This window comes from Ipomoea nil, unplaced genomic scaffold (genome assembly GCF_001879475.1).
Source record: "Ipomoea nil cultivar Tokyo-kokei standard unplaced genomic scaffold, Asagao_1.1 scaffold1074, whole genome shotgun sequence".
NCBI lineage: Eukaryota > Viridiplantae > Streptophyta > Magnoliopsida > Solanales > Convolvulaceae > Ipomoea > Ipomoea nil.
Genome location: NW_017617502.1, coordinates 1,993,312 through 2,006,894, shown reverse-complemented (window position 1 = coordinate 2,006,894; position 13,583 = coordinate 1,993,312). Strand labels below are relative to the sequence as shown.

Genomic DNA, 13,583 nt, shown 5'->3' with positions numbered 1-13,583 from the left:
ATTTAAGATTAATAATAATAATAATAATGGACACTTTTTTTGAGAAAAAAAAAATATGGACACTTTAGTCTTTATACTACTTATTCTCTTTCCATTTTCATGGATGTCAAACACTGAAATTGAAATTTTCAATAATTTTATTCATGCAAATCAAACATGGTAATATAGACCTCTTTGGTAAAATAGTTAATTTATAAATCAATTTTGACTTATTTGACCACTATTAGTTGTTTGATTTGGTTAAAAATTAATATAAGTATTTGATTAATTAGCTTTTTGTAACTTTAAAATGTTAAAATTCAAAAAACTGCTCAAAGCAACTTTTTCAATTAACAACTAATTTACCAAACATTTCTACAATCAACTAATGTAATCAACTAATTATATCTTTAATTAACTCAATCAGTTAATAGCCATTTATCAAACTGGGCCATAAATTTCCATCCAAGTAGGAAAAGTGAGGTAGAAGAAACACAGGCATCAGAGCTGACTGAAATTTGAAAATGAAACCTTAAACCTTGAACTACCAAATCACTCATTCAATTCTTAGTCAGTCTGTCTCGAGAGCTGCTGACCATGTGGCCAACTTCCAGAATATAAATTTACAATTATAGTGAAGCCCGAAAAGAAAAGGCGAAATTAAATCAAATTGCAACAAGCCAGAAGAACGAATGGATTGGATTGGGCAACCAAAATTTTGAGAACAGTTACAAAATCCAAGCAGGAATAATAATTAACTGAGAGGAATATGAAAACATCATCTACAACATCTGACTATGTACACCAAAACCGACTTTTTTATATTTGCATAGTATCTATCTAAAGCAAGCATTGAGATTTGAGAAGTCATTACCGAAGTCTCAGAAGGCTGATGCAGTGGTACTTACAGTTACTACTCTTCCTGATATTCTGGTTTAAGAATCCAGAATGATCCGTTTGGGTTTTTCTTCAAAGTTGCTATCTCCTTCAAAAGATTCTTGAACAATGCCAAATCTTTTGATGGTACCCTGCTTCTAAAATGCTCAACTATGCTTGCCGAACTGGTGCTTCCACCTTTCCGTTGTATAAATGTACAAACCTGTCGGATCAACACTTCTGGCTGCATCCCTGCTGACCCGTGAGATGGCCTGGAAGCCCCATTCTCAGCAGCTCTTGTCCTGCTGTTAGAGCTTGAACCCGAATTAAACTGATGCTGATGCTCTAGCCCATCGCTTATAGCTCTTTCTTGGTTTCCTCTAATCTTAGCCAGTAACTCAGCTGAAGATAGTGCTTTACCAGCAGATGCCCCAGCAGCAATTCCATTTCGCCTGCTGCTTATCATGGACGACTCTTCCAAAGGCTTTGAACTAGTTACCAATTGAGGGTTCAAAGTAGAACCAAATTTCTTTTTGATAGACGGAGGTGCTCCTGCAGTTCCAGATCTGCCAGTCCAGGTTGGGATAGCTACACTTTCTTGGCTCCGAAGCATTCGTGACTGGCGCAATGCTTCTGCAGCTCTCTGTGCAACTCGGGAGGCTTGTTCCTCTAGCTTCAATTTCTCTTCATCATGAGCATTCACAATAGCATCATGATCCATGGCACTCTGAAAAAATAATAGTTGTAGTAAAAAGGTATAATTTGCAGAAAGAAGACAAAGTTAAAGCCACAATTTAACATATGCACATTTGACAGATAATTAGCTTATGGAAAAAAGGGAAGCAATATAAATCCAAAGGAAGTACTGACCATTTTGTTATCTGAAATTAGTCATCAGATGGTAAAACAGATTATTGCAAGAACGATTTTTTTGAGAGGGGAAACAAGGGAAAACTCATTTAAATTCTGTAAGGGAGAACATGTACTTACATGAATGCCATGGGCATCAAAAAGAGTCCGCAAGATACTAGTGTCTTCATCTACATCACCATTGTTGTTATCAGCTTTCTCTTCACCATTGCTTCCTGAGTTATTATCTCTTTCCATGGCAGTGCCATGATCAGCTGGATTTGTTTTAATAGATTTATCTTTTTCTTGATCAGGGTGTTGAGGCCCAGTAATATTTACATCCTCACTTAACTGGCTGAAAATACTTGATGATTCTGTAGAACCATTCTCCCCATCATCATTCAATACAAAGAGATCTTTCAAATCACGAGCTTTGAAAAGTCGTCGCTGCTGTGGGTTCTTCAAGATTTTGTTTGTAAGTGAGTGCTTGTAAATCTGTCGGTGATACACCTTCTCTTCTATTGTTCCACGGGTAATCAACCTGTAAACAGTCACATCTTTTTTCTGACCAATACGCCAAGCACGCTCCCTTGCCTAACATATTAATGACGATTATAATAAGCACAAGATGGAAAAAAACCAAAGCTTTCAAGCTCAATAAGACAATAATAATCATGTTTTTGTTTATGAATGGGCTCTCATTCTCTCCTTCATACTCACAAGGAAAGAGGATTGAAAACCACCAGTGTGCATGAATTCTAAAGTTGAATAATTTCATGTTCAAATTCTCAATGTGGACACTCACTGGATCCAAATAGTCATACAGCATACCTGCATATCATTTGATGGGTTCCAGTCAGGATCAAATATAATGACTCTGTTGGCACCAGTTAAATTTGTTCCAAGACCGCCAACTCTCGTTGTCAAAATGAAGATGAAAATTTCAACTGTATTGTTAAATTCATCTATCAAAGCCATTCTTTGTTTAACGGGAGTGGCACCATCCATTCGCCTATACTTGTAGCCTCCAGTAACTAGAAAATTTTCAAGAATATCAAGCATCTGTTGTGTCTGACTAAAAAAGAGCACGCGGTGACCCTGATCCTTCCATAACTTAAGCACTTCAGCAACAACTTTCATTTTTCCACTGCGCTCAGGGTTTCCATAGTCAGGATCTCTACAAGAATGTTCCCTCTCTAGAAGATCAGGATGATTACAAATTTTACGCATCACGTCAATTCCATACAGAGCGTTTTTGCTCCCATCAAATATTTGTTCAACGTCAGTACTAGCGAGAAACGCTTGGTAAATCGATCGCTGCACTGAAGTAAGGCTACAGAAAATGACATGTTCAGTCTTCTTAGGAAGCTGAGCATTTACATCAGCCTTCATTCGCCGCAGGAGATATGGCATGATCAAATCACGCAAGACAACAGCACATCTGCATATGATAATAGTTAAGGAAGCCAACTGTAAGAAAAGGAACATCAAAGATAGTGACAGATTCTAGATTAGAAACTTTACCAAAGCTGACACTAAGTCATTAGATATTACTAAGTAACAAATATTACATATTTATACAAACATGTGTTTCCTATATTTCATTCTTCTTCAACCAAAAAAAAAAAGAAAAAAGAAAAAAAGAGTGATAATAATAAAATAATAAATTTAAAACATAAAAAATTGCTATTTCAGTCTCTTCCTTCAACTTCCCTGATATGACCTCCATCTATAATTCCAGCTGATCTTGTAAACAAAGGCAGGAAAAAAAATAGAATTATAAGAAATCCTTAAGTCTTTAACTTTTGGGAGAAATGCATTTTTAGTTCCTAAATTATATATCAAGGTGACTATTTTGATCCCTCCTATCATGACAATCATTAGTCCCATGCCACAGATATAAAAAATGAAAGACTGATGTGAGAACCTAAAATACGCCAAACACACATGTGACCATTTAATGGAATCCGTCAGATGAGATCCTCAATCACATTGGTGCCCGAGAAGGGATAAAATTGGCTCACCCCTATTGTTAAAGGACTAATTTGACCATTCCTATCTTAGGAACCAAATGTGCAATTAACCCTATTTTTAATATAAGCACTCATGAACCAAATAAAGGCCAGAAAAGAGTTGGTACAATACTAAAGCACATTCAGCTGCTTTGATCTTTCAGATACAGTTATTTTTGCAAGAAATAAGTTCTCAATCCAGAACTACAAACTTCAAAAATTTCAAAATGCAGACCTGTAGGCAGTGGAAACTTGCAATGGTGTTGCATTAGCATAGCCACCAATAGATATGGGAACTGCAAATTCTGCCTCAAATACAGGTAGGACTCCCAACTTTCCAGGGAAGACAAAGTCAAACAAAGACCACAACTCAGAAAGCTTATTCTGAATAGGAGAACCAGTCATTATGATGCGATGAACTGTCTGCAACTGCTTGCAAACAAGAGTTACATCTGTATTTGGATTCCGAATCCGATGACCTTCATCTAACACAGCATAACCCCACTCTATATCAAGTAATTTCTCTCCCAGAAGCCTCAGTTGCTCATAAGTGGTGATCAGCAAACCAGAATCTGACCCTAAAACATGATTTATCAATTTATCCCATTTTTTGGTATTCCTGAAAGACAAGTTTTTTTCAACATCAACATCAAGTAATTCTTCACTTTCAGAATCACTTTCATGAGATTTGGATCCCTTCTTCTTGTCATGAAAGTCATTAACTGAATCATGTAATATCTCCACATGAAAGCTTGGATACCATTTTTTAGCTTCCCTCTTCCATTGCTGCAGTAGAGTGAGAGGGCATACAATGATGCTTGGCTTGTAGGCATTACTGAAATGTAATGATCCAAGAAAAGCTAAAACCTGCACAGTTTTACCAAGACCCATCTCATCTCCAATAATCCCACCAGCTTTTTGACAGTGAAGTTCCCATAACCACTGCACTCCAACCTTTTGATAGTCGAAAAGTTTGTCAAAAATTGTCTCTGGAATTTTTAATCCACCTTCAAGCATCACAAATGGCGGTCCTTCATCATCCATATCTTCATCATCCTTTTCATCTTCATAACTTGAAATTTCAACATCTTTCACAAGGAAAAGAAATTGCTTAATATGGAGTAACTTTTTTTTTTTTTATAATACAAACACCAATTACATTTAGTCATGCAACATACTTCTATAATTAACTCATTAACTCATTGGAAAATAAAACTAGAATCAACTGCCTAAATTTACCTGGTCCTTCATCTTTGTTTTCACGGGATACTTTTACTCTCCATTTCTTGCCAGGTGTTGGCCTTCTCTTCCTCTTATCATTTCTGCCATTCTCTGCAGACTGTGAGATCTTGACATGTTTTCTTGGCGTTTGAAAAGGATAGGTAGGTGGCTCAAGTTTTGGTAATAATGAAGAATCAAGCAGCTTTGTTGTTGGTCTAGATTGTGCAGCCTCTGAGATTGACTGGATAGCATTCGCTAAGCTAGTTGAAACCAGATCACCATTGTCTTGCATACTGTGCCTACTGGATTGCCCTGGTTCTTGAATTTGACGCTCAAAACCTTTGAGTTTGTGGAAGGGAGTTAAAATTCCTTTTCTCACCAACTGATCCTTTTCCTAAAAATATATAGATAAATAAATGAATTATGTGGTTATATACTTATATCCATTGCTTAGTAAAGTAAATAAAAGACTAAAAGTCTAACATTCCCCTAGTACCCAAAAAAAGTTCAACATTCCCCAAGCCCAAGAAAGAAGGCAAAATTTAAGCTTTTCATGCAATTCAGACAAACTAATTGATATAGAGTAATTACTTACTGTTTCAACAAATCCAGAAGATGCTGCATTCAGTACTGCATCAAAATCATCATCATCATCCAATGATGCTGTCTTTATCCTTTTTTTCTTATTCTTGCTTGGGCTCTTGGCTTCTTTTAGCCTTCGTTTGGGTTTAGGCTGCCCCTTAACGACATCTCGTAGCACAGCATTAGGCTGCTCCTTAACAATATCTCTTAGCACAGAAAGAGTATCATGCGTAGAATCATTAGACAAATCAGAAATCTCCTTTTTGAGTTGAGCTTTTGTTTTTAATAGGCTTTTTAGTCGATCAGCAGCCAAAGCACGCTGAAGGTCTAAATCATTAAGCGGAGCCTGAGTAGTGCTTTGCTCGGTCTCTATATCCCTTTTTTCATGGCCATCTTCTCTATCAGGGACCTGCTCGTCATTTCTTCTGAAGTTCTCTAACTGCTCAAAACCACTCTTAACTGCCTGTATTTCAGTTTCCACGGCTCTAAGTTTATTATACATATCTGTTTTTTTGGTGGACGATGTTGCATTGTGTTCAGTAGCCTCCAATTCCATACTCCTTGCGGCCTCATTGCTCGCATCAAAGCCATTTTCTGTCTGGCAATACCATAAACATCTAGTCACTCACACATTCCCAGGGCCAGGGGAAATGGCATATATCAAGAGATTATATTAAACCAAAAACATTTTTTGAGGGGTGTAATAAGTGTTCATCTACCATCTCAGTTCTTCTGAAGTTCAGAATAGCATATTTCAGTTATTACTTTATACATTTTGAGTTGGACTATTGCTTCAGAAAATGGATAACTCCAATATTCTACATTTGATGCAATAAATTTTGAACAATAAACAAACCTGTCCGAATATATTGCGCTCAATATCTTCAGGATTTGCAGATGTAACACCCAAACTACTGAATAAAACCCTATCCTCCTCATCTTCTTCCATTTGCACTTTTCTGCATAAAGACAGACACACAAGAAGATCCACTCATTACAATCTGGAATCAAAAGACTTACATTCATAAACATAGTATGCAGTATATAGTTGTTCATAATAGCACCTTCGAAAGCACAGAGCTCACAGAACCCGTAGTTTGAGTACAGATTCTGTGTGTGATGAAAACTGTATCAATGTATTGTAACCCCAATTTTATATGAAGATATTAGGTGGAACTCATAGAAATCAGCCAAAAATCACTAAAGATGTATATTCTATGGGGAGCCATAAAGTATCCACCCAACAAACCTGATTGTAGCTGAACTTCTACTTCACCAGAAATTCCCCAGCTTCATGCTAATCTTCTAAAGTTTCATTCTAATCTAATTCATACAACGCTAGAACACTCATGCCTCCAGGGATTATAATAAAATATATATTTCATCCAAATTAAGATAAAATGATACAATTTAAAACTCTCATCACAGAAACAATACGGAGTACAATTTAAAATTCTCATCACAGAAGCAAAGCATTCAAATGCACACTCTACAAATGCAAATTCGAATCACGAAACTATAGTACGAAGTCGCAGCTAAATGCAAATTCGAATCACGAAACTGCTCTATCCCTCCCCGGTATATTACACTCAAAATTTATTCCCCCCCCAACACCATTCCCAGAGGGTTTTAGGATCGATAAATGCCAGAGAAACCCTAGAACCGCGACTTATATTGTTTTTCCTATAATTTTGTATTTCAGGTTTAGTAATTTGAGAATTTTGGGTACAGTCTTTTGTTTTTTCTGGATAGTGTGGATACCGCGAAAATGCTCCAATCGGGGCTGCCGTCGTGCTGCTACCGCCGCTTCGGCTTTCCTCAACGGTCCAAGTAGGGCAGCAGGAATGCAGGCGAGCGATGCCTTACAGAGTTGAATGTTGCCTGCCAATTCCTTGTGAAATTTCCTGAAGAATACGTAGCTTCTTCGAAGCCATTATACGTGTCATCCAAGACTACACCAATACGTATACCGCAATAATCCCAACAGTTGGATTCTGGTCCAATACGTAGAATTTATATTCATAATGTTAAGAATTTATATTCTCAATACACATATACATAAACACAATATAATAAACATTAATTCTGTGTATTATGATTTATGAGCATGAATTATGTGTATTATATAGTTAAGGATACATAAACACTTAACATAATATACAGAATTCATGTTCATAAATCATAATACACAAAATTCATGTTCAATATATCGTGTTTATGTGTATGTGTATTATGAACATGAATTCTGTACATTATGAATACTAGTAATTGTATCGCACGGACTATTATTAATTTAACAAATTTACCAATTAAATTTTTGACATCCTCTAAATTAACAAAGAAAGTAATGGTTGTTAAAGCAGAAAAACATACTTGAGTTCTTTAGTTCAAAATTAGTTTTATTAAAAATGTAAGTATAACTATACAATATAATATTAATATTTTTAAAAGTTCAATTATGCTATTAATATGTTGGTTTTAAAATTTATTGTTACTTGTATTATTATTTGAATTTGAAATAACTACTCCGTACTTTAATTATAGAGTAAAAATTCAAAATGGTCCATCGACTATAGCTAAATTCATAAATTGGTCATCGACTTTCAATTTCAACCAATTAAGTCCTTAACTTTGCAATTTTAACACAATTTGATCATCCGTCTATTTGACAGTTTGTTGGCTGTGATCTTTGAGGATATATATGTAATTTCACGATTCTGCATCATCGCCGGCGGTTGCGTCGTCATCGACGATCTCCAGAAAAACCTGCAGCTCTCGTCGGAGCACATGGAGGCCTCCAAGATGACGTTGGACCGTTTCAGAAACACGTCGTATTCTTCGCTCTGGTACAAACTCAACTAGAGTGCGGTCTAAAAATACAACCGAAACCTTAAAAAACCGACGATGGACCATGAAATTACATATATATCCTCAAAAATCACAGTCAACAAACGGTCAAATAGACGGGGATCAAATCGTGTTAAAATTGCAAAGTTAAAGACTTAATTGGTTGAAATTGAAAGTCGATGACCAATTTGTGAATTTAGCTACAGTCGAGGGACCATTTTGGGTATTTACTCTTAATTATATAACTAACATATTTAAATAAAATAATAAGAAATATTTATCGAAAATCTCCACCAAAAACTTATAGATTTGAAAAAGATTATTTATGTAAGAACTATGTTTATTTTATATCTAATTTCTCCTTTTTATATATGTGGAGTCAAATTAATTATGGTGAAGTTTAAATGAATACACACACACACACAAAATTATATTAAATATAAAACTTTATCAATAAATTTGAACACAATAAACTTTTTCCCTACTTCATTTTGCTTTAATATATACTAGTAAGTGCCATGTGCGGTGCACGGAGTATTATTAATTTAACAAATGAGCAAATTACACATTTGGTCCTATGACTGTAGGGGCGTGTTAATTTCGCTCCATGCGTGCAATGCGCGTGAAAAACTAGTATAGAGATAAAGATGAATTATGTGCGTATAAAGTCAGATTGTGTGTATTGGACTACTGTGGACTCTGGACCACGATATAATTTGCCCAATAATCCAATGCTAAAAATAATTAAAAATTTAAAACAAATCTAGCTTTGCTAAGGCTCTGTTTGATAGAATTTATTTAAGAACTTATAACTTGTTTTAAGCTATTAATAAGCTATAAGCCGGATTTGGTAATGCTCTCAAAATAAACTAGTAAAATAAGAGCTTATTTTGAACCGCTACTTAAGTAACATTTCAAAAATCAGCTAGTAGCTTCCTAACTTTTGTGTGTTGAAGATTGATTTTTATATGAACTAATTTTATGAATTATAAACATTTTGTTTTACTTTGTATATATATTTTCAAATATATCTTCTTACTTCATATTTTATTAAAATATATTAGTTTCAATTTTCTACATTTATTAGGTACATCATGGAGTTGGAACGAAAAAAAAAAAGAGAAAAAAGCAAGCACTTTATGCAATTATATTGCTACTTCATTACGAGATGCTATATCATGATTATGTTAATATTTTCATTTCAAAATGTTAAATTTTAATATGTAAAAACATATTTAAATTTAAAACTATTTAAATTTTATGAATATGTCTTTTGTAGCCTTTTTACATTTATCAGCTTATCAAAAAGTTAATTTTACCATAGCTTAAATGCTCCTTAGTTTTTATCTTTTCAGTCTTCAGCTACTTTTCAGCTATGTTTGCCAAACATAGCCTAAATATATAAAATACAATGGACTACTGGAACTATGTTTAAAGACTAGTTTTATACGCGCACTGTGGGAATGAGTTAATGCCCAATATTTATAATTAAATAAATATTTAAAAGTATAGTGATGCAATATTATATATGATAAGTTCATACATAAGTAATTTAATGTCGAATTTGTTTATTTAAATATGTAACCCATAGTATATGACTACAAGATAATATATGATATTCATTATAATTGTCACTAAACTTTTTTAAAATAATAACCAATAACCAAGTATTTTTGTTGAATGAATCAACGGTACCAGTCGTTTAGGTGTTTTGCTCAGTGTTCATTTAGTTCAACCATTATTTAGATGAAGTAGTAAACATTTAAAATTTTTAAATATAATGTAACTCAAAAATATTGGACGGTTGGTAAATATGATGTGACCCAAAGATCAAAATGCTTAAAAAAATGTTTGGTTATTCAACAGTTTATAGCAACAATTTGTTCCAAACCACTGAAAATACAAACACTACAATTTATTATATTTTTCACTTAGCGTTTTGGAGAATGATTTTTCCAAAACATCCCTATATTAAAAAAAAAAACGTTTACTGTAGAGTCGTTTCGACTCCTTTAATAACAAGAGCGAATTTAGCTAGCTCACTGCTTGTCCATCAACGGATGGGCAAGCTTGATTTTAGAATTGGAGCCTTGAGCCTCCTTTTATAGAAGCCTCAAGGCTCCTATGTCACCTTTCTCATCGATATGGAAAAATTGGCAAAACTAAGGGGAGCCGAACGTTCGACTCTCCATATGTTTTTTTTGTTTGTTTTTTATTTTTTTATTAAATTATTATTATTATTATGAAATATATGTATACCATTTAGGTTATTTTACATGGTAATCTAAACAATTAGGTTTTTCAAATATCTTTTTACCAACCGCTTATATAATTCGTTGGACAAACCCGCTATTTGCTAATTGCTAACACAATCCGCTAACACTAACCGCTAACTGCTAACTGTTGATTGCCAAACAAGAACATTGCGATGTAGTTTCCCAATTCAATTTGTTGTGTGATTTGAATACCTTATTTGTCAATAAATCTCCCAAGTAGTTAATATGATTGACTTAATTAATTTTTTTTTTCATGGTATTAATAAAATACTTGGTAAATAAATATATAGCATTATTTTGTATTATAACTTTGATATTCAAAAAAAAGAAGATAATAGACAATGTAGTGAATATAATCAATTGATGAATTTGAATGTAAAGAATTTTTACATTGGAGAAAAATAAATACAATATAATTAATGAAATTATTTATCTTACATAATTTATTGATAATGAGTACTTTTTTTTTTTTTTTTTTTTGAATAAAGACATTGTAGGGATAATGTAGTAAATATAATCAATTGACTCTACTAATAGATAGTAGATAAAAGGAAAATAAGGTTAAGAGGGTGTTTGGTTAGATGTAAAATATTTTTCATAGAAAATGTTTTCTTAAAAATGGAGGAAAATGTTGTTTTATGTTTTTTGTTTGGATGAAAAATATTTTCCAGACAAAAAACGAAATAAGATTACAAGACTTGGGAAGAAAATATAAAATGGTTGAACTATTTTACCCTCATAAAAGTTTTTTAATTACACAAGTATATATAGCCAACCCCTAGTTATTCATTCTTCTCTCCGTTTATCCTCCAACTCCTAGCCACTTTTCTCCCGTTTATTTCTTTTTCAATCTTCTTCTTCCTTCACGCCATTTCTCCTTTTTTCTTTCTTCTTTGTTATCGCCACTTTTCTTTCTTCTTTCTTACTTACCTCTGCGACAGTCTCCCCTATCAATAGCACAATTCAAGCACTGCAACATTGCAATTTGCATTGCAGGTAAGCTTATCTTTCTCGCATCTTACTTTGTTGTATTGTATTTAATTAATTAATTAATTAATTTTTTGCAATCTGTGATTAACATCTGCAAATGTTGATGGTGTAGCACAATTTTGTTTTCCTTTTTTGAATATTTGCACTGCAATTTCACTGTCAGTTTTTTTTGGGTTATTGTATTTTTGTTATATATAATTTATGATTTATTTCTTGGAATTTATTTGCACTCCAATCCTAGTGGGAGTGAATTTCTTTGGCCAGTAATATTTGGAATGAATAATTTCACTGCCAGGTTGGTTTTTTTTTTTTTTTTTTTTTTTGTTTTTTTGTTTTTTTGTTTTTTGTTTTTTTTTGTTTTTTTGGATAATTAGATTTATTTTTTGTATAATTTATGCTTGACTTCTGAAAATTTATTTGCAGTTCAATTTATGTTTGATTATGCAATCCTAGTGAACATAAATGCTAGTAATCTGGAAGTGATTTTTTATACACTGCCTTTTTTAAATTTTTGCACTATCAAATTTTTTTTGGGTCTGTTTTTGCTTTGCAATGTTATTGCCAGTACCTATTGAGGTGTTTATTAGTACTTTGCAAATTGATTACAGAATATCATCATATCAATTACAAAATAATAATGAATTCATGTTTCTTTGATGGATAAGTGTAATGGAGGCTCCAGATTCAATTGATGGTGTATGAACAATGGGATGATGTTAGTGTGTATATTGACATATTTTCCCTGTAATCAGTATATTGTATCTAATCTGTGTATTAGTGCTAATTTTAGAGACGGACAGACTACTAATTTTTTTTTTCTCTATTAATTAGAGACTGTGACTACTAATTTTATTGGTGTCACGGAGATATTTAAAACGATTTTAACATCACGTCTTCGCCCCCCACCCCTGCTTACGGGATGTTATGGAGTTTTTTAGCATCACGTCTTCGCCCCCACTCAAATAAAATTCTGAATCTACCCCTGCTCACGGGAATGTTATGGAGTTTTTTTAGCAGAAGAAACAGACCATGTTTGGTAAATGACAGATCCGTTTATCCTTCCCCAAAACACCCTCTATTTTATATATATAAAAAATTAACTATGTTATTAAAAAGCCGAGCAATATTATCAGTTTAACTTTGGTGTTGTTTTTAATGAGTTTTTGTAAGAGTAATTAGGAAATAGAAGATGGGAGGGGAGAGAAAAAAGAAAAAAAAAAAAACAAAACTGAATTTTTAAACAGAAAAACAGTGTGTCAAGTGCATTGTCAACGCCACACACCCGTGTGGCCATCCTTTTTTTTTTTTGACCATTCTTTTTTTTTTTTTTTTTCCTCTGACATGAACCCAACACTTTGCAGGCTAAATATATTTATTTTCCAACATATTTGATCTGATATTAACCCTAAATCTTATCTGATGGTGATGCTCTTAATAAAGAAGCCTCATACTTCTCTTCTCTTGCCTATGTGATGTAGGAATGTGGGATGGGCAAGATGAGAAACTAAAGGGGTATTGATCTCACTTTTATAAGGGAGCTCAACACCTCTTTTTTTTTTTTTTTTTTTTTTTTTTTTTTTTGTGGGATAATTTCTAATCTCACATATTTTGTTGTTGTTGTTGTTGTTGTTGTTGTTGTTGTTATTATTATTATTATTATTATTATTATTATTATTATTATTATAATATGTATACAATATACCCTTTTGATATTTTACATGTTAGCTAATTTTACCAAACATCTTTTTACAAATTGTTAATACAATTCGCTGGTCAATCTCGCTAACACAATTCGTTATTCGTTAACTGCTAACAATCCGCTGATTGTTAAACAAGTCCACAATTATGAACACTAGAAAAATGATGAAAATAAAGTTATTTGAATGAAATTTACTATAACAATTTATGTATTGCCAAATACATTGTAGTCTGATGACATGACTATTATCAT

General features: G+C 33.1%; 1 protein-coding gene across 3 annotated transcripts; it reads right to left on the bottom strand.

The window, feature by feature from the left end:
- Positions 1-547: 547 nt before the first annotated feature.
- On the bottom strand, positions 548-7,475 carry LOC109182726 (protein CHROMATIN REMODELING 8). 3 transcript variants are annotated; one of them, XM_019332891.1, is made up of 8 exons: positions 7,281-7,475; positions 6,376-6,478; positions 5,533-6,117; positions 4,956-5,331; positions 3,952-4,804; positions 2,536-3,145; positions 1,846-2,298; positions 548-1,582 (listed from the first exon to the last, which is right to left on the bottom strand). In XM_019332891.1, exons 2-8 carry the CDS (start codon positions 6,466-6,468, stop codon positions 893-895), a joined length of 3,660 nt encoding a protein of 1,219 aa, XP_019188436.1. In that variant the 5' UTR covers positions 6,469-6,478; positions 7,281-7,475; the 3' UTR covers positions 548-892. The 3 variants fall into 3 exon arrangements, with proteins under 3 accessions (XP_019188436.1, XP_019188435.1, XP_019188437.1); XM_019332890.1 differs by lacking the exon at positions 7,281-7,475 and adding an exon at positions 6,769-6,929; XM_019332892.1 differs by lacking the exon at positions 7,281-7,475 and adding an exon at positions 6,584-6,759.
- Positions 7,476-13,583: the final 6,108 nt, after the last annotated feature.

What these genes read in the sequence shown, in the direction of transcription:
- LOC109182726 (XM_019332891.1), bottom strand. Translation starts at nt 6,468, where the DNA reads ATGGAAGAAGATGAGGAGGATAGGGTTTTATTCAGTAGTTTGGGTGTT. An exon ending in AGCGCAATATATTCGGACAG is followed by an intron (nt 6,118 to 6,375) that starts GTTTGTTTATTG and finishes TGGTATTGCCAG; the next exon opens with ACAGAAAATGGCTTTGATGC. An exon ending in AAACAAAGATGAAGGACCAG is followed by an intron (nt 4,805 to 4,955) that starts GTAAATTTAGGC and finishes TCCTTGTGAAAG; the next exon opens with ATGTTGAAATTTCAAGTTAT.